This window comes from Cucurbita moschata, unplaced genomic scaffold (assembly GCF_002738365.1).
Source record: "Cucurbita moschata cultivar Rifu unplaced genomic scaffold, Cmos_1.0 Cmo_Scf00018, whole genome shotgun sequence".
Lineage (NCBI taxonomy): Eukaryota > Viridiplantae > Streptophyta > Magnoliopsida > Cucurbitales > Cucurbitaceae > Cucurbita > Cucurbita moschata.
The window spans coordinates 2,462,695-2,480,721 of NW_019268534.1; the positions used below are offsets into that span (position 1 = coordinate 2,462,695).

At 35.1% G+C, this 18,027-nt stretch overlaps 4 protein-coding genes across 16 annotated transcripts in view; 1 reads left to right on the forward strand and 3 right to left on the reverse strand.

Moving 5' to 3' along the window:
* The first annotated feature begins 340 nt into the window (after positions 1 to 340).
* On the forward strand, positions 341 to 7,601 carry LOC111456066 (carotenoid 9,10(9',10')-cleavage dioxygenase 1). Of its 2 annotated transcripts, XM_023097795.1 has the most exons (14): positions 341 to 720; positions 1,449 to 1,519; positions 1,613 to 1,627; positions 2,221 to 2,332; positions 2,692 to 2,791; positions 3,123 to 3,185; positions 3,352 to 3,462; positions 3,541 to 3,725; positions 4,470 to 4,608; positions 5,098 to 5,215; positions 5,298 to 5,399; positions 5,985 to 6,236; positions 6,927 to 7,038; positions 7,326 to 7,601. In XM_023097795.1, exons 1-14 carry the CDS (start codon positions 487 to 489, stop codon positions 7,353 to 7,355), a joined length of 1,644 nt encoding a protein of 547 aa, XP_022953563.1. In that variant the 5' UTR covers positions 341 to 486; the 3' UTR covers positions 7,356 to 7,601. The 2 variants fall into 2 exon arrangements, with proteins under 2 accessions (XP_022953563.1, XP_022953564.1); XM_023097796.1 differs by lacking the exons at positions 341 to 720; positions 1,449 to 1,519; positions 1,613 to 1,627 and adding an exon at positions 1,750 to 1,772.
* A 312-nt stretch (positions 7,602 to 7,913) lies between these two features.
* On the reverse strand, positions 7,914 to 11,158 carry LOC111456068 (nuclear transcription factor Y subunit A-4-like). 3 transcript variants are annotated; one of them, XM_023097798.1, is made up of 6 exons: positions 11,026 to 11,158; positions 9,871 to 10,084; positions 9,662 to 9,777; positions 9,449 to 9,520; positions 8,881 to 9,042; positions 7,914 to 8,813 (listed from the first exon to the last, which is right to left on the reverse strand). In XM_023097798.1, exons 2-6 carry the CDS (start codon positions 10,067 to 10,069, stop codon positions 8,409 to 8,411), a joined length of 954 nt encoding a protein of 317 aa, XP_022953566.1. In that variant the 5' UTR covers positions 10,070 to 10,084; positions 11,026 to 11,158; the 3' UTR covers positions 7,914 to 8,408. The 3 variants fall into 3 exon arrangements, with proteins under 3 accessions (XP_022953566.1, XP_022953565.1, XP_022953567.1); XM_023097797.1 differs by having other exon boundaries at positions 10,992 to 11,158; XM_023097799.1 differs by lacking the exon at positions 9,449 to 9,520 and having other exon boundaries at positions 10,992 to 11,158.
* A 1,974-nt stretch (positions 11,159 to 13,132) lies between these two features.
* LOC111455861 lies at positions 13,133 to 17,247 on the reverse strand. Of its 8 annotated transcripts, none has more exons than XM_023097488.1 (5): positions 16,976 to 17,247; positions 16,794 to 16,861; positions 14,416 to 14,499; positions 13,994 to 14,103; positions 13,133 to 13,383 (listed from the first exon to the last, which is right to left on the reverse strand). In XM_023097488.1, exons 1-5 carry the CDS (start codon positions 17,029 to 17,031, stop codon positions 13,378 to 13,380), a joined length of 324 nt encoding a protein of 107 aa, XP_022953256.1. In that variant the 5' UTR covers positions 17,032 to 17,247; the 3' UTR covers positions 13,133 to 13,377. The 8 variants fall into 8 exon arrangements, 4 of the variants coding, with proteins under 4 accessions (XP_022953256.1, XP_022953254.1, XP_022953257.1 ...); XR_002712646.1 differs by lacking the exon at positions 13,133 to 13,383 and adding an exon at positions 14,831 to 14,904 and having other exon boundaries at positions 13,802 to 14,103; positions 14,396 to 14,499; positions 15,420 to 16,861; XR_002712644.1 differs by lacking the exon at positions 13,133 to 13,383 and having other exon boundaries at positions 13,802 to 14,103; positions 14,396 to 14,499; positions 15,420 to 16,861.
* A 305-nt stretch (positions 17,248 to 17,552) lies between these two features.
* Positions 17,553 to 18,027, reverse strand: part of LOC111456521 (protein DETOXIFICATION 43-like) — a 6,087-nt gene continuing 5,612 nt past the window's right edge. For all 3 annotated transcript variants that reach the window (XM_023098413.1, XM_023098411.1, XM_023098412.1), the window contains exon 13: positions 17,553 to 17,628. In XM_023098413.1, the coding sequence (XP_022954181.1) occupies positions 17,574 to 17,628 (55 nt within the window). In that variant the 3' untranslated portion in view covers positions 17,553 to 17,573. The remainder of the gene's footprint in view (positions 17,629 to 18,027) is intronic.

Sequence of the window (18,027 nt, forward strand, 5' to 3'; positions counted from 1 at the left end):
AACTATATACTATGAATAAAATATTATATATATAATATATATATTTTAAAATTGCTATTTAATTATTATACAGCAATGAAAACGATATGCTGCAGTTTGTTAGTCGAATCGATTATTTATTTATTTTTTGTTGAATTATGTTGAAAATTCAAACTTGATTGATTAAAAAATATAAATATTAATTATTTGAAAGGTTGGCTTAAATTATCACTAATAACTCAATATAATGTGAATTAAATAGGTTAAATAGTGATTACCTGAAATAATAAGGCACATAATAGAAATCGAGATGATATAAATTTGTTTTGTGTGTGAATCGAGGAAGATTGTATGGTAGTGGAAAGAATTTCAACGAAATGATGATCAGCATCGTTACGTGGCTGTACTTTCACCCACAGGCCTCAATTTCATCGATTATTTGAAGACGGAACCGATTTTCTCTGTTCTCAATACAGTCCACTCGCCATCCTGTGACGGAGACTGAGAATGGCGGAGGAGAAGCAGAGGCTTAATGGCGGAGTTGTTGGAGGGTCGTTGGTGGAGGTGAATCCGAAGCCAAGTAAAGGGCTGGCATCGAAGGTGACCGATTTGTTGGAGAAGCTGTTTGTGAAGCTTATGTATGATTCTTCAAAGCCTCAGCATTATCTTTCCGGTAATTTCGCTCCGGTTGGTGATGAGACTCCGCCGATTACCGATCTCCCTGTCAAAGGATATCTTCCGGTGAGTTCGATGTCTCCTAGGGCAATTGTAATCTGCTTATTGATGTGGTGTTTGTCAGTGACTTTCTTAAAGGATATCTTCCAGGAAGAATCTTTCTATGGTAATAGGAGTGAGGAACCCTGTACCGATTGGTTTTTGTTTATGCATATTGCTGTTGATTCTTTAGACTGATTTGTTCTGAAGACTGCTAATGCTTCATATTTTGCAAGTGTTTAAATTCAATCTTAGATTCAAATCAAATATGGCAAGTCCTCTGGTTATGGCAGGCCTCAATACAGTTGAAATCCATATACCGATGGTTAATCAGTTGAGAAAAGAGAGGCCTCATATGAAATTTGAGTCCAAGTCTTTAAGTTCTTGTTTCCTGTTTTAACTCAATCCAATTATACTATCCGAATTGGTACGACTGCATATCCAGGAGGGTACGACGTAAATTTGGTTAGATGATTTGAGAAAACATAGAAGTTGATTAGATAATCTGAAAACAATGAACTGATACCCTTGAAAGAAATTACAAATTCGCTTGATATGGAGTTAGAAGAATTGATGTTCTATGCTGCAGGATAGTGTAAGAGGAGGCTTTTGAAGTAGCCTTTTGTTCATTTGTATATGTTTGTGCTAGATTAATTCTTTGTTTTTGAGCTGTATGTTATTTTTTTTTCTATACATGGGATGTCATTATTCCTTATTTTGCTTCCTCTAATGCGGAATGTATTATAAACTTACAGGAATGCTTAAATGGAGAGTTTGTTAGGGTGGGGCCGAATCCGAAGTTTAGCCCCGTTGCTGGTTACCATTGGTATGGCTTGTTAAATCTTAAGCAATTTTGTGCAAATCTTTAGTGCTTGGTTAGATGAAATGTTCCTTATTTGTGTTTTTTTCGCACGTGCAGGTTCGATGGAGATGGGTATGTCACCTTCTACTTCCTGAATCATCCCATTATTCACTTGCAGCTTACTTAAAGATTACATTCGTTTATGTTTCTGGAACTTGATTAATTTCCACAAGTGAACACTGTTACAATCCTAAATGTGATGGATTCATTCCTTAATGTGAGTTTTGAATTGAATGCCTCAATTTTTGTCCCACGGTATAAAATTTGTTATTTCCCTGTGGAATGTCGTTCGGGGTAACGTTATTCACAAAATTTTGAAGGGTTTTTGGAGTACCATTTTATAACTCTGTAAACTGTAACTAACGATGTTCTCTTCTCATGATTCTTGAACAAGTAGGCCTTCTTGTAGTATGACTCCTAATCATAAATCCTTTTTGCATTCCCAAAGTCTTATCCCGAAACATTTTCATTATTTTGTTATAATCTGGGAACTATAAAATCAGGGTAGTCCTGTCAGAACTTTAAATCTCATTCAAGATATATCCAAGTCGTTGAGAACATAGTTCTGTTTGAAACATGATATCCATTTAGCTATTATATTTGATTTTTTCCTTCTGTTTTACATATTGCCTGGCTTTAAAATATTATTGATATTTCTTTTGCAGCATGATTCATGGATTGCGCATTAAAGATGGAAAAGCAACATATGTTTCCCGTTATGTGAGGACATCACGACTTAAACAAGAAGAATATTTTGGAGGTGCTAAATTCATGAAGGTATACAGCTATTTTGTTCGCCTAGTATGTCGAAGTGAGTTTGGTTGTGGAATTTATTGAGTTGGGATCACAGAAAAACGAAGACACGGATGCTGGTTGTAGAGTGCACCAATAAAAAATGGTGGCAGCCATGGCGGCTAAGGATTTTAGGGTTTTAGAGATGGTTAGAGTTTACCTGTTGGGATACCATCTTAAATATAGGAGACGTAATGAGCGTATATTGACATATTAATTCTTTACTGTTATTGGCTTCTTTGTTTTACCTCATGCCATAATGTAGGATATTGTATAATTAGTTTCAGGAGTGATGAACTTGAAAAGTTTAATTGACTGCTGTTAACTTTTGTTGTCATTTCCAGATTGGTGATCTGAAAGGGTTCTTTGGGTTAGTAATGGTTAACATGCAAATTCTGAGAGCAAAGTTAAAAGTGTTGGATGTATCATATGGAACTGGAACAGGTAGGATTTCTTTTTCTTTTTTCTTTTTTTTTAATTTTTTTTTGTTTGTTGTTATCCTCGTCGCGACTCCATGATTAGGTTTTGGAGTGCCACCAGTGTTAAATTTTGTGCATGATATTTATCATTTTTGACGTTGTGAAATCCTCCATATAATGGAGATATACTCGAGCGGGGTATCCCGAAAAGCTCAAGCTTAATCCTTTAGCTGATATAATATAGGCGTCTCTATTTTATAATATGATGCAAATATGCATTAGCTGATTTTACTGCTTTCCTTTGCATGGAACTTAAGTTTTGATTGTCTGAAGCTGATTATCAATAACTTTTCTAGGTAACACGGCTCTCATATATCACCATGGGAAGCTGCTAGCACTTTCGGAGGCAGATAAACCTTGTAAGTTTACCTTCTCTCTATCAAGTTCAGATATCGTCTCCTCAAATGTCAGTCTAAAGATCTTGATGACGAAGGAAAGGTCGCCTCAATTGTCCTCCCCCAATCCCCACTGAATAACGGATATAGAAGGAAAAAATTGTTGAGTAGCCGGTTTTGTGTAATGTAGATGTTATAAAAGTGTTGGAGGATGGAGATTTACAGACACTTGGTCTGCTGGATTATGACAAGAGATTAACGCACTCCTTCACTGCTCATCCAAAGGTTGATCCAGTCACTGGTATAAGCATCCCAAAAGACAACCACTAAATTTGTTGAAATATGAAGTAATCTGTGCTGATCAGTTTCCTGCATGCAGGCGAAATGTTTACATTTGGTTATTCCCATACACCACCATATGTTACTTACAGAGTTATTTCCAAGGATGGCCTCATGCATGACCCAGTACCAATCACAATTCCAAACCCAGTCATGATGCACGACTTTGCGATTACTGAAAATTATGCAATTTTCATGGATCTTCCTTTATATTTTAAACCAAAGGTATGGCACTTATTTAAAATATTTTGTCATTAACTTTATATTGTAAATCCTGATAACTCATGCTACTGAATTACGAAGTAATCCATTGTATGTAAACAAGCCAAGACATAACTAGTGGCATAAATCATTGAAGCCAGCCTCATCTCCCAAACTCAAGTTCAGGAAATTGGTGTCTTTCCCCTTCTTTTTTTCCATTTGTAATTTCTATGTATGTTGTTATCTTATGATAGGCTGGCCTGCACCATCTGATGCTACCAACATTCCCATAGTTTGCTTTTACAAATTCACCCCCGTGTTCCATTTCCTGCCAATGGTATTATAAGAAAGCAAAAGGAATGTACACAACATAGAAAAGTAAATTTCCCTTCAATAATCTCGTATGAGAATCAATTCATTCTTGGAAAGGTATTTCCACTCAAATTTAGAAATAGTTAAAGGACGACGTAAAGAAAAGGAATCCAAGTTATCCTGAAAAATCTCTCTAAAGAACCAAATGTGACTAAACGGAAATGACTCCTTTAATCGTGCCGGGGGAATTTTGAGGATTTTTTTATTCATCTTTATTCATATGAAGGACTTTCAACTTTTATTTCCGTCTTATACTTCTCTTCAGTTAGATAGACTGTTCATACATATGTTGTTTTATTGGATTCCAATTCATTTATTTGCATCATGGTGGTTAAATCCTGAACGTCTTAATCTTATGGTTGGTCATATTATAATTAACAACTTGTTAACTTTCAGGAAATGGTGAAAGAAAATAAGTTAATTTTCACATTTGATGCTACAAAAAAAGCTAGGTTTGGTGTGCTTCCACGATATGCAAAAGATGACTTGCTTATGCGATGGTTTGAGCTTCCAAATTGTTTTATATTTCATAATGGTGAGTACTTGTGCTACCCATGTCTTTGAAAGCAAGAAATATTTCTGGCATGCTGATCCATTTGTGTTATGAATTGCTAAATTACAATCTTAAATATCGATTTCATTACGAGTACTTCAACGAGTGGTCATGGAAAAAATTCATGTGATTGGGAAATTAGAGATTTTATCTTTGGTTCTATCTTTGTAGCATTTCCTCGGATGGATCATTCTTCGACTCATTTTCTGTTGGAAATTACTAGGTTTTCTGTTACTCATGTTGTGTATGGGTGCTTTTATATGATTACAATTGGACTTGATGCAAGATTTAGTTCTTTGATTTGTCTTTTTCATTTATGGCCTGAGCTTTGAAGGGTTCTACCTTATTTTTTCCCTGAAAATTTGTACCTTCTAGTCATTATTGTAATCTGCTTATTTGACTTATTAAATAGACTGTATATTTGTCTTACTCTTTCTCTTTTCATTATTTATGTTGTATACTTCTTCTTAGCTAATGCTTGGGAGGAAGGAGATGAAGTAGTTTTGATTACATGCCGTCTCGAGAATCCAGACTTGGACATGGTCAGTGGGTCTGTTAAGGAGAAGCTTGAGAACTTCTCAAATGAGCTGTAGGACTCTAATCCATTTCTACAAATGAAGAAAAGTTCTTGATGTGGCTGTGATATTTCTAATTATTTTTCCATCTATCAGGTATGAGATGAGATTCAATCTTAAATCTGGTTTATCTTCACAGAGGAAACTCTCGGAATCTGCTGTAGATTTTCCAAGAGTGAATGAATGCTACACTGGCAGGTATTTTAATTCCCTTTTTTTCTAGCATTTGTAAAAGAATATCGGCTCAAATCCATGGGGATATATGAAAAGATCATCCAATTTTGGAGTAAGAAAAGCTTGAACTAAAGGACATCTCTTTCGTCTGCAATTTTCCAATTAATTATAGCACTAGAACCCCATTAGAAGACATCTTCTATGAGATCCCACATCGGTTGGGGAGGAGAACGAAACATTCTTTATAAGGGTGCGAAAACCTCTTCCTAGCAGACGCGTTTTAGAAACCTTTTGGAAACCTTTATAAACAATATCTCCTAGCGGTGGGTTTGGGCTATTACATCTTCAGAAACAACATTAGCCGTAGGGGAATTTTTGTTCTATTCCTTTGTATATCCGAGTAATTAACAGTTTGAAATGGGATACCATTCATTCAAAATTTGCATTTACAGTGTTTTAGTGACAGCATTGCACGTCATCTACTGCAGTTAGCGATTCGGATGATTCTCGTTATCATTTTCTTATTTGCACGTTCCTTTTTGTTTTTCTGGCCTTGATGAACTGGATTCCTATCACATGGAATTGATGATGTACTCTCTATGCAATCAGGAAGCAACGATATGTATATGGAACTACACTGGACAGCATTGCAAAAGTCACGGGGATTGCTAAATTTGATCTGCATGCTAAACGTGAAACTGGAAGAACGAAGATTGAAGTTGGAGGAAATGTTCGAGGCCTGTATGACCTTGGACCTGGTAGATTTGGTTCTGAAGCTATCTTTGTTCCTCGTATACCTGGCACCACTTCAGAAGAAGATGATGGCTACTTAATATTATTCGTACATGATGAGAATACTGGGTAAATGTTTTCCTCTTCTATTATATCGTTAGTTTTGTGTCATATGTATTTATATGTATCATACGAGTAGTAGCTGGAATGCGGTTTGCTTTCTTAGATATCCTATTACTGAATAGCTGTTATCGAATGCCGTACTGTTTAGAAAGTTTAGTTCTACATTGAGATCCCTTATTGGTTAGAGAAGGGAACGAAACATTTTTTATAAGGGTGTGGAAACCTCTCCCTAGTAGACGTGTTTTAAAACCGTGAGGGGAAGCCCTTGAAAGGAATGCCCAAAGAGGACAATATCTGCTACTGGTGGGGTTGGGCTGTTACAGAGTGGGAGTTCTATAATTTTCTTAATTAATCTTTTTCTTATAACCTTTTCGTTTCATGAATATACCGACCCACTCTCTATATGTGAGATCTCACATCGGTTGGAGAGGGGAACGATGCATTCCTTATAAAGGTGTGGAAACCTCTTCCTAGCAGATACGTTTTAAAACCGTGAGGCTGACGGTTATACGTAATGGGACCTAGCAGATGTGGTTGGTTTGTGCTGTTACACTGTAGAATTGAACTAACCCTGTAGCAGCAGCCTTTGAATTTGCATTAGAATGCAAGTTGGCAGTTTTACCGAATACCTGTGATGGGTCAAATTTAGTTTATTTGGTTAAAGAGGAGGACAATAATTTTCATTGTTACCTACAGAAAATCTGCGGTGAATGTCGTGGATGCCAAAACCATGTCATCTGAGCCCGTTGCAGTTGTTGAATTGCCACACAGAGTTCCATATGGGTTTCATGCCTTCTTTGTATCAGAGGTTAGTGTCAAAATCATTGCATTGCATTCAAAGCCATGTGTGTCATTTTGGATTATTTAGTCACAGATTCACGATCACTAGCTAAAATGTCGCCCAACGACAAGTCATTTCTAACTAGGATTCCGTTCATCTTTCCGATGCGAGTCCTCAACATGTCTCCTCAAGATGGTGCCTCTTCAGGTTCACCATTCTTGGGTTGGGTTGGATTACCTTAGAACTAGAAGTACTCTATTAGTTTTTGGCATTCCCTTATTTCGGGTTCGTGCTTTTACGTTCAATCTGAGCAGGAGCAACTTCAAGAGCAAGAAAGGCTTTGACTGACCATACAGTTATTTTCGGGACGAAAGAGGACCTGAAGAAGACAAACGAACAACTGTTAGCATTTAATATAGTATTCTTTTATCTTGAAATAGTTTTACCTCTGCTTGCTTTCTTGTGACGAAATTCTTACGTACTGTGCTTCCTCCTCCCTCCAGGACCTTGAAGTAAAAACTTGCACTTACGAATAATATGATGATATAAAGCATAGTCTTGCAGTGAAAAATGAATCTCTTTAATGCCCATCACCTTCTGTTCTTATGTATTAGCTTCGTTTCAGGTTCCTATGCAAGATTTAATGAACTCTTTTGCTTACGAATTTTTTCAAATATACAGATGAATGGACGAACTACTCTTCACAGAATATGAAATATTGGCTTTCTGGTTCCTTCTTTTATTATATCAGTGGGTGAAACAGAAAAAAGATGGTTTTATTTGATCGTCTTGAATCTAGCAAACTACTGTTTTTAATGATCTTTTGCACGTATTAGACATGTCATACATGTAATAACGATTTTACTATCTACTCTTAATTGTGTGCGAGAGACGGAGTAAGGGAAGATGAAAGAGGTTCCATAATTTAATGTCTTGTAAGTCCAGAAACATGAAAAATTATAGCCTCAAACATGCACACAAAGTTGAATAGATACAACACCCAGATGCACATAAATTAAGTTACAGGAGTCTTCACACTAAATTTTTTTTGTTTATCTGAGACACGTTCAGGATTAGAACTACATGCGTAATAGAAGAGGTAAATTGAAGAGGAGAGAAATAGAAGCGGGTGTACCACATTTTTTTGTGTGCTTCATTTCTTCATCCTCTTCCATCTCATCTCAGAGTACACCTACTAAAGCCAAGAATGAATTGCCTGAGAAACACCACCAAAAGCGGTTTTCTTCCAAGCAGAAAGGGGGGCAAATCCATCAACTTCCAACCAGCAACAGAGCCTCACATGAATCAACAGTCATACACTGAATCTTCAAGTTTTCTGCACTGAAACTGGTTAAACAGTGTTGGAAAAGAAGCCCCATTTGCCCATCAAGAAACCTTCAATTGATGGGGATGGCCCTCTGTGGAGCCCCATTCACCTGCATGCTTTCATGTGGCTGATCGAGATGACCTCCCTCGACGTCAGCAAGTTGTGAAGTGTAAGTGGATATGCCATGGCCATTCAATTTTCCGTTGAAGAAAGCACGTGTTATCTGCAGATTTTGAGTCATGAACTCTTTGTCCTCCTCGTTAAGCGTATCCTTGATTCCATTTTCATCAGCCGCCATGTACTTTGATCCAGCCTCGCTGACAGGTTTTGTTGAATGGTTTGCACCAGAATTGATGCCTTCCTCCCTATCTGTATTGGAAATAACATTGTTGGGCTTTTTGGTATTGAGGAAACGTCCTCCACTGCCTCTTGCTCGTCTCATAGCATGGAGGTGTCTGGATTCATGAAGATATGGCTGCACAAAATGGATTAGAGTATGCAGAAAAGTAACAATGTGATACAACTACGATGAAATGTAATACCTTTCTACTTTTTATCACTTTCTTCTCAAGCTCAGCTTTGGCACGCGACTGTCTTCTCCTCAGGATACCATGATATTGCTTTGCATTTACATAAACGGGTTCTTCTTCCATTTCAAGGGGTAAAGGCATCCTAGCATGGTGAAGTCCATAAATATGAGGAAACTGCAGGAAAATCAAGCATAATCATAATTCTTGAACAGTTGATCGGCAAGTAGGGTCTGTACAAAAAAATGATGCCCCTCGTAGGAATTGCAAGGTGGCAAATTTCTTTGCAAAGAGAACTGTACATAAGAAACAAACATGACAATGCCCGATAGCGAGGGTTGTATTTAGCCTCTATTCATATATAAATTTGTTTAAACCTCTATTCATATATAAATTTGTTTAAACCATATATCATCCATAGGGATGGTCAATCTGAATGGTCAATCTAAACGGTGGATAAGACATCAATTAACATCTCAAAAGTTGATCAAATTAACATCTTAAAAGTTGATGATTTGATCCTCAACTTTGCAACTATTCGGTTCTATCATAAACCAACATATTCTAGTAAATCAGAGTATACCGTGGACTGTGGTCCATTAGAAGTCAGCATTTGGCAATATTGTGCATCTGAAAAAGGATATGATGTCAAAACCTGCAAATGGAGATACTTGAAGTCCTTTTTGTATCCAGCTAAGAGGGAAGCAAAGTCTAAAAAGTCAAACATCTAGGCACACTACTCATGTTTGTTTCTTTTCATAGACATTGGTTTCAGAGATAGACAGACAAATCTTACAATTGAGTGGCCAACAAGTTCCATCTGGGAATTTAGATCAAGGCGTTCGCCCACAGGTGGGGATGCAGAAAACGGAATGTACTTGAGATGCTGAACTTCTTTCCCAATATTTTCATCTGAATCAAGAACAGGTTCAATATATCGCTTAAATTGTGTATTCTTAGACAAATATATAGAATTAATAACAATTTTAGCAATGAATCTTATACCATTTCCTTGTGACTGCGTTCCTCCACTGCTAACAGTATCGTTCAGGTAATCTGCAGAAGCTGTTTTGGTAGCATCTTCACCTGCGATGGTATTGTTCCCAACTCCATTCCACCAAGCGCCCGAGTATTTGGTCGATTGTACCAAATACTTCGACCCATCAACTATTTGTTGGTCTACATTTTCTGGTTTTGATGGCATCGTTCAAAACTTATCCTGTCACCGTAAAAGGGCGAAAATTAGAAAGAACAGAAAAGCAAAATAATTCACTCCTACTTATACCACACCGCAGCATCAGGGGATTCTCAACATAATCGAGTCTGCTTTAAAGAAGGACTTTGGAGACATCGAGTGTTTTACTTATTAAGCTCATCAGAAGATTGGAGCACATAAACTTTGATTAGATACAATATTTCCCAGTTCTGAGCAACCTGGAATTCCTAGCATCCCTAAATCATTGAAAAACTCCAGCATGCTAGATGGAAGATTACCGACAAAAACTTATCAGAGATTCATATAGCTCATCTACAATACATTACAGGGGCTTCAAGATAATATAATAAGAGATACTAAATTATGGCGAGAAAATAACATGTTAAATACAGTAGATGTTCGTTACAAACTACATCTATCGCTTCCATTTACTCTATACAAACTTCAATCTACTTCAATCTACTTCAATCGCTGCAATTTCCATAGATCCAAAACAGAGGCACTACAAAGATCTTTCTCCGGTTGCCGAAAAGCATGCAGCAAATAAGCTAGAGATCGAGAAATAAAAAAGGAAAAAAAGAAGACGAAATACAGTAGGTTTATAATCACTATGGCGAAATTAGTAACTCAACAAGACGATAGCTAGTTCAATTTCTCAGCCTATTCGAGACGACGATTACAAGTTCAGAATCACTTTTGCAATCGAACTCCGTTATGTTCTCCTCATTCATAAACTCAAAATTCCAACAGTTTTTCTTATACTTTATCATTCCGACGCTACTAGATGAAAAACAAGCACAAATTCCTCAAGAGAAATGGAGCCTTAATGAAAATCGTGCTCCGATCAAAATACCGATTGTAAGCAGCAAAATCAAAAACAAGCAGCAGCAATTGCAGGAAGACAACTTACAACTGCGATGTGATTACGAAAGAGACGATCGTACCCTAGGGAGCTTTAGGTTGAAGGTCTCTCTGGTCTTCTAGCTCAGTTCCATGACTCTCTCTCTCTCTCTCTCTCTCTACCTCGCTCGCTCGCTGCAGTGGCTATGGAATACGACAGAGAGAAGGAAATTAAAAATGAGAAGAGCAAAAACTTTAAAATTAAAAATTATTGAATTAAGAAAGAACTGAGAGTCAATAAATTTACGGTAGTTTATACAGTTAATTTATTCCTTTCCCTCCATAAATTCCAACAATCATCTCTAATTTCATTAAAATAATTTTTTACATAAAAATAAAATTGACTAATGACCAAATTAACCCTTAAATATTTCTTTTCTAAAATTCATAAATTTCAATAAATAAAAAAATAGCCCTATCGACGTTTTTCTCTAGAATTTTATCATACGTTTTATAATTCATTGAACCCACGAGATAAATATTTTTTTTATAATATTTGAAATAAAATTATAGGATCGAAATATGAGATGCAATTTGATGAAATAAAAAATTTTAGGGTTAAAATTGATACATTTTGATAAATTTACGAGTAATATTTGTTTTCTTTAAATACCATTTTTTTTTTTTTTTTGTAAATAAATTGATAGATAGAAGAATAAAAAAAATATTTATTTCAAATATTTAGATTATGTTTCTTTAGCTTTACATTAAAAATTCATTTAAATTCTGAATTAAATTAAAAGGAAAAAGTTAAAACTAAAAGAGTTTATTATGAAAATTATGGTAAAGAAAATAAAATAATAATAATAATAATATATTTTAAAAAAATAAAAATAAAAATAAAAAATTTGATGATTGCTTCTCACAAAGGACACAATTGGTAATCCAATTGTGTCGCCTTTAAGGAAGAACCGGATAAAGATATTTATTTTAGAAATACAAAAAGAAGTGGGACTTTCCAACCAATTGACGAAACTAACCTTTCCATTATTTTAGGGATTTATTCTATTAATTCTTTTTAATTATGTATACTTGGTTCAATTAAATTTTTATTTGCAAAATATTTTCATTTCATTATTTTCTTACATTTTCCAAACAATAATTGAACTATTTTATACCCAAATTTGTGATTTAGTAAATTATTTTAAAAAGAAATTTATATTTTCATCAGTTTGGACTATTAAAAAAATAATATTATATTATTATAAAATAAAATTTATATTTTATATGGTTTTCAAATATCAACCAATATTGGTCTATTAAGTATTTTTTAAATGTGGAAAAAAATAGTTATTGGTCGTTGGACAATTACAATTCCAAAAATGGCCAATTTGTAGATATTTTAATTTGGAGAATGATGTCAGCAAGGGTAGTTTGGTCATTTTGTCCTCCAAAAAGTGACCAATGGGAGTAGACCTTTTACACATTCCCAACTTCCTTATTTTAAAACTACATATATATATATATTATAATAATTAAAGGAAATCTTTGGAAGACGTGAGAAGTTCACAGCCGTACGATTCTACTGAATGCAATTACGTGTCACAATCAAAAAGGTTGGAGGTCCACCTCTGACGATAACACGTCAACTCCATTTCAAAAGGCCCTAAACGACGTACTGACGGAGCCGTATTGAGCCGTTAGGGGAACGTCAGTGGGACGTTTGTGGCTTTATGATAAGGTAGCACGAAAACTTAGTGCTATCAAATGCATGAGAGCCACGTAAGGAAGGTGAGTGCCTAAAGTGACGCCACGTTTCATGAAATTAGTGGATAAAGTCAACGTGGCGTTATGCTGAGGCATTCAATTCTGAACTCGGATTTGTATTAAAAAATTAGAATTTTTCTAATTGGTGCATCGTATGTTTTTTTCAAAGGAATTTCACTATTTTAAAGATATAATAATATATATATATATATATATATATATTCTTTTTTTTTTTTAATTTAGAAAATCTCAAACTTCCATATGCCTCACCAATATGGCTCTTTTATTTAATTAAAGTTGTATAATATTTTTATTACCCCACCCAATGCACTAACTATCAAAATGACATCAACATAACCAATTGTCAAAATATATTAATAAAACTACATATTAGAAGGATCCATCCAGAGCGACTTTATTAATAAAATTTTGTTATTCTACGTGTATTCATATAACTAGAGGACGGAGAGAAATTATCCCATTGTCCACGTCCACCAACCCACAACCTTATTAAGAATCACAGCACTCTACAATTGTATGATATTGTCCACTTTTAGTATAAACTCTTCTGACTTTGCTTTTAGTTTCTTCATAAGGCCTCATACCCATTTCTCATCCATGAAGATGCATTCCTTGGTTATAAACCCATGATGGAGTTTAGTTTCTTCGGAAGGCCTCATACCCATTTCTCATATCTATGAAGATGCATTCCTTGGTTATAAACTCATGATGATTCTTTTCATTAGCAAGAATAATTCTTTCAATAATCCTCAAAAAATTACAATAGTCCAAGTCCATGGAAGGAAGGCAACAAAGGTCGGAACTCGAAAGAGAGGTTGAAAAGGGTGGGTGGTGACCACAATTACAATAGTCCAAGTCCATGGGAGGAAGGCAACAAAAGTCGAAACTTGAAAGAGAGGTCGAAAGGGGTGGGTGGTGACCACAATTAAGTCCAAGTCCATGGGAGGAAGGCAACAAAGGTCGAAACTCGAAAGAGAGGTCGAAAAGGGTGGGTGGTGACAGCGAGTGTGACGATGAACAAAAGGGGATCTGAGCATGAACATTGAATATATGGGAGGGTTTAGAGCTTTTGACTAGTTTCAATTGGGTGGATGGATTTTCTGAACTAAAAAACCCTGCTGCACATAACAGCTCATACAACAGAACAAGGTAGATAGATTACGACAAGGCAACAATACAACTCAATTAAACAATTAGGGAATCAACCACATGCACATGATGCTTTATGTTTAAGATATAAATTGCCATTTGTCGTCTTCGAAAAGGTTTCAAGGAAGCAAATACCTGAAAATACTGCCTGTGGAGGCCGGAAGTGTAGCCTTGAGGCCCATATTCATCAAAGTCGTTTTTGTCATCAGCTTTATGATCCCCTGATGATGTTGAAGCCTTCTTTCCTGCAAAGAAACGGCAAAAGAGTCTGCGCCAATAGACTGACTAAGTAAAGGTTTTCTAATTTTTTGATAAAAAAACAATTTCATTGATGATGTGAAACGTTATAAAAGACGACCTGACCCAACCCGTTGGATATGAGAATAATATTTAAACTTGCAATCTAGCTAATGTTATAAAAGACGACCTGACCCAACCCGTTGGATATGTTATAAAAGACGACCTGACCCAACCCGTTGGATATGTTATAAAAGACGACCTGATCCTCTTGCCAATCTAGCTAGTAGAAAACTGTACCTTAAAGTTTGGAGTGGTACCTCTTCCTTTTGGACATTTCTTGCTCCATCCTTCACTGTTTCTCATTTTCTTTCTTTCTCTTGTAATGAAGCTTCTTTGAGCATCTACAACAAAATATACAAGATGGGAGAAAACAGTGATAAATTACTCTTGCAAAAAAACTAAGTACGAGACTATAAAAATAGAAAATTTTAAACGAAGACAACAGGGGAGGTGAGAAAATTGTTATATTTCAATTTGACAAATCATAAGAAGAATGATTCAGATTCCAAACAAACAGCTTTATCACAGTGAAAATTGTGGCTTGCTTTTTACATTACATTACAACAGATGATGCAAATATAAGTTATGTAAGCATGGAATGATGGAGTGAGGGAAACTAACAGCAAATGATTCAACCATATCCAAGCAGGAACAAAGTTTATGAATACGTACATGGTTATATGTGTTGTACCCTAATGCCACAATCAAATCAAAGGTGCTCTGATACTCAATTGTTGTAGTGGAAGCTGAAGCAAAAGTAATTGCAGTCACAGCCACAAACAGAAATTAAACAAAGAGACACAAAGATTTACGTGGTTCGGAGAGAAGAAATTCTCCTACATCCACGGGTGGTAGCCAATCACTATAATCAAAGTGTTTATAAGTGTATCTCTCACACTCTCGCACTACAAAGTCTATTTTACAAAGTTCCTCCTAATTGCCTCTAGGCAAATACAAAATGACAATGACTCCATCTCTCGAAACAATGCTAGACAAGCCTTTATGTAGGCATTGCAATACTAATTCTCGTACATGAATCCTAGCAACATTAATGCTCATACATGTATCAAAATGAAAGATGAACTAGTAAGGATTATGAACCAAATAAATGAGACTTATGAACCAAATAAATGAGACTTATGAACCAAATAAATGAGACTTACGAACCAAATAAATGAGACTTACGAACCAAAATAAATGACCCTACATGCGTAGAAGATGCATGAACTTATTCCTCATCACAACTTACAACAATCTTCACCTTATCAGAAGATCCCGAAGCAGATAATCGGTTGGTTGCCACCAAGTCAACAAGCTATTTCTTCCGTCCAACCTTGATCAAATCTAAACAATGCTAAAACTTTTCACGAGCGATCATTTTTGTCAACATATCCATAGGATTATCAACCGTTCCAATTTTCAATAAACCAATATCCCCTTCATTGCTAATTTCTTGAATAGAATGAAATCGGACATTAATATATTTGGTATGAGCATAATAGATTTGGTTCTTCGACAAACAAATAGCACTCTAGTTATCACAAAACGCATCTACGTGTTATTGAGAAATGCCCAAGTCATTAACCAAATCATGGATCCAAATAGCTTCTTTAAAAGCTACCGTGATTGTCATATACTCTGTTTTGGTGTTAGACAATTCAATAGTGGATTGCAATATTGAACGCCAACAAACAGGTTCACCAGCCATGGTGAACGGATAACCACTAGTGGATCGACGCTTATCAATCTCCACTTGTCCCTTGGAAGCAATCGACATGTCACCTAACATACAAGCCCAAGTAGATAAACAAGTCATCATCAAGGAACCGAAAATACACACAATGATCAAATTGATTATGAGTGCACTTATGCTTTACCATGAAGTTATTGTGTGTACATTCTAAATCATGCAAAATAGGGATTCATTAGAACTGCATTTAACGATTATATATTCATATTCTAATTAATTATTTAATTTGGCATTCCATCATTTGCATCTCTATGAATGATAAAATGGCATTCCATCATGATTGGAAAGAATAGTGGGATTAAACTGGTAGCCGTCCCTCAAGGTGTCTTGATCAGTCTTAATAGGAAATTTCTCTTCAATAGATTGATTTTTCCCGTAGAAATGAACTGCAACAAATCCACAATTCAAATATTTAAAAGTAACTAATCTTGAGGCTAACAGAAAAATCTCTTGCACCAAAATGTTAGGATGATTGTAGCCTCCTGTCATCTTAGTGAGGGAAACTGTTCATCATTCTTTTGCTTTAGGACTCCAGGATATGCAAATAAGGGGCTCAATATTTGCAAGCATCCTTCACGTCCGTCCGTCAGCTAATAACCTTATAAGCTAACTAAATGTACTGTGTTTAACAATTCCTATCACTCTATCCCATTTGCAACCGCTATAGACAAAATCCAAATGAGCTCAAAGCTAAACAACAACATTCAATCATCGCCCCCAGTGCTAGTAACAGATCTTCGTGATATAATAAAAGATCATACGCCAAAAACATTCAAATAAAACAACGTATAGTTAAGCCACAATCACAACTCCAATGGTTTCCCTCGCAAATGCTCATTAATTCCACAAAAAGTTACACACTGAATAACACAGTAGCAATCACACCATACTCACGCATAAACTTCTTGCGGCGATCGTGAGCATTGAGCCCTCGCACATGCGCCTGATACTGCCTGCAAATTTTTCAAGAATAAAGAAGAAAATAGGTTAAGAGTAAGTGACACAAAGGCCTCCATGGAAATGAGCTACGGACATGTTAAGAGAGATTAAAGGACAAGAGAGCGCACTGTTTTCTCTCTTCTCTTTCGAAGATGGCATTCTTCAGAGAGCCAAACGACGCCATGGCCGCGCCAAGAGATGGAATTCGCTTTGCTTTGCGACTCACAAAGGTCTATCTCCCGTTGGAATCGAACCGAGACCCAAACTACAATGAATTTGGGCCACTAATTGGGCCGGGCTTTTATTGCTGCCTTCTTACGGCCCAAACTTGACCAACGAATTGGTTTAACATGTTCGTTTTTAGGTTTAAATTGATTTCAAAAGTAAAAATTAGAAAATTCATGTTTATTATTTTTTAGTTATTTAGCGCATATATATATATATATAAGTTCATTAAATTAATTAAATATAAACATATCATGTTTTATTTAAAATTATTATAATTTATAATTTAAAAGGCTACGCATAATTAATTTTAAATTAGAAAATAATAATAAGATGATGGCGGATACGAGCAAATTTATTAATACTCCTTATTAATACAAAAAAAAAACGAAGCAACATTTATAGGGTCCAAGTCCAACCGCGACAACGATACAAAATATAAACTATTAAAAAGATAATATTATTTTTAAGTAATTTTTATAAAGTGGAGGTCGGTTTGATTTAGGGTAGCCTTTGGGTTCTGAGGTAACGCCAAGGTCCTGTTCCCGTGCCCATCCTGCAATTTTAAAAGTGTTTAATAAATTTATGGTATTTTAGTTTTGTGTTTAATAAATTAAATTATAATATAAAAAAAAACTAAATTACATTTTTAATCATTATTAGTATTATAGGGAAAAAAATTTAGTAAATGTTAAAATTGAGTAATAATTTAATAATAAATTTGTCATGGAGAATGAATTAAATTATTTCCGTTATTTTCCTTATTTATTATTATTATTATTATTTGTTAATTCACCAAATAAAATTTATTTTCAACTGATTTTAGTAAATTGAAAAATGTTGAAATATAAGGAAAAAATTGAAATTTTTAAATAAGGACTTTTTTTTTTTTTTTTTTTTTTTTTTTTTTTTTTTTTTTTTTTTTTTTTTTTTTTTTTTTTTTTTTTTTTTTTTT

Excerpts from the sequence above, each read along its gene's own strand:
- LOC111456066 (XM_023097795.1), top strand. The coding sequence starts at position 487 with ATGGCGGAGGAGAAGCAGAGGCTTAATGGCGGAGTTGTTGGAGGGTCG. Across the intron at positions 4,609-5,097 it reads TTGTTTTATATTTCATAATG|CTAATGCTTGGGAGGAAGGA; the intron begins GTGAGTACTTGT and ends ACTTCTTCTTAG. Across the intron at positions 5,400-5,984 it reads AATGAATGCTACACTGGCAG|GAAGCAACGATATGTATATG; the intron begins GTATTTTAATTC and ends CTATGCAATCAG.
- LOC111455861 (XM_023097486.1), bottom strand. The coding sequence starts at position 17,031 with ATGGCGTCGTTTGGCTCTCTGAAGAATGCCATCTTCGAAAGAGAAGAG. Across the intron at positions 14,500-16,802 it reads TCGCCGCAAGAAGTTTATGC|ATGCTCAAAGAAGCTTCATT; the intron begins GTGAGTATGGTG and ends ATTTTGTTGTAG. Across the intron at positions 14,104-14,415 it reads GAAATGTCCAAAAGGAAGAG|GAAAGAAGGCTTCAACATCA; the intron begins GTACCACTCCAA and ends GTTTCTTTGCAG.
- LOC111456068 (XM_023097798.1), bottom strand. The coding sequence starts at position 10,069 with ATGCCATCAAAACCAGAAAATGTAGACCAACAAATAGTTGATGGGTCG. Across the intron at positions 9,521-9,661 it reads AACTTGTTGGCCACTCAATT|GTTTTGACATCATATCCTTT; the intron begins GTAAGATTTGTC and ends CTCCATTTGCAG. Across the intron at positions 8,814-8,880 it reads AAGTGATAAAAAGTAGAAAG|CCATATCTTCATGAATCCAG; the intron begins GTATTACATTTC and ends CATTTTGTGCAG.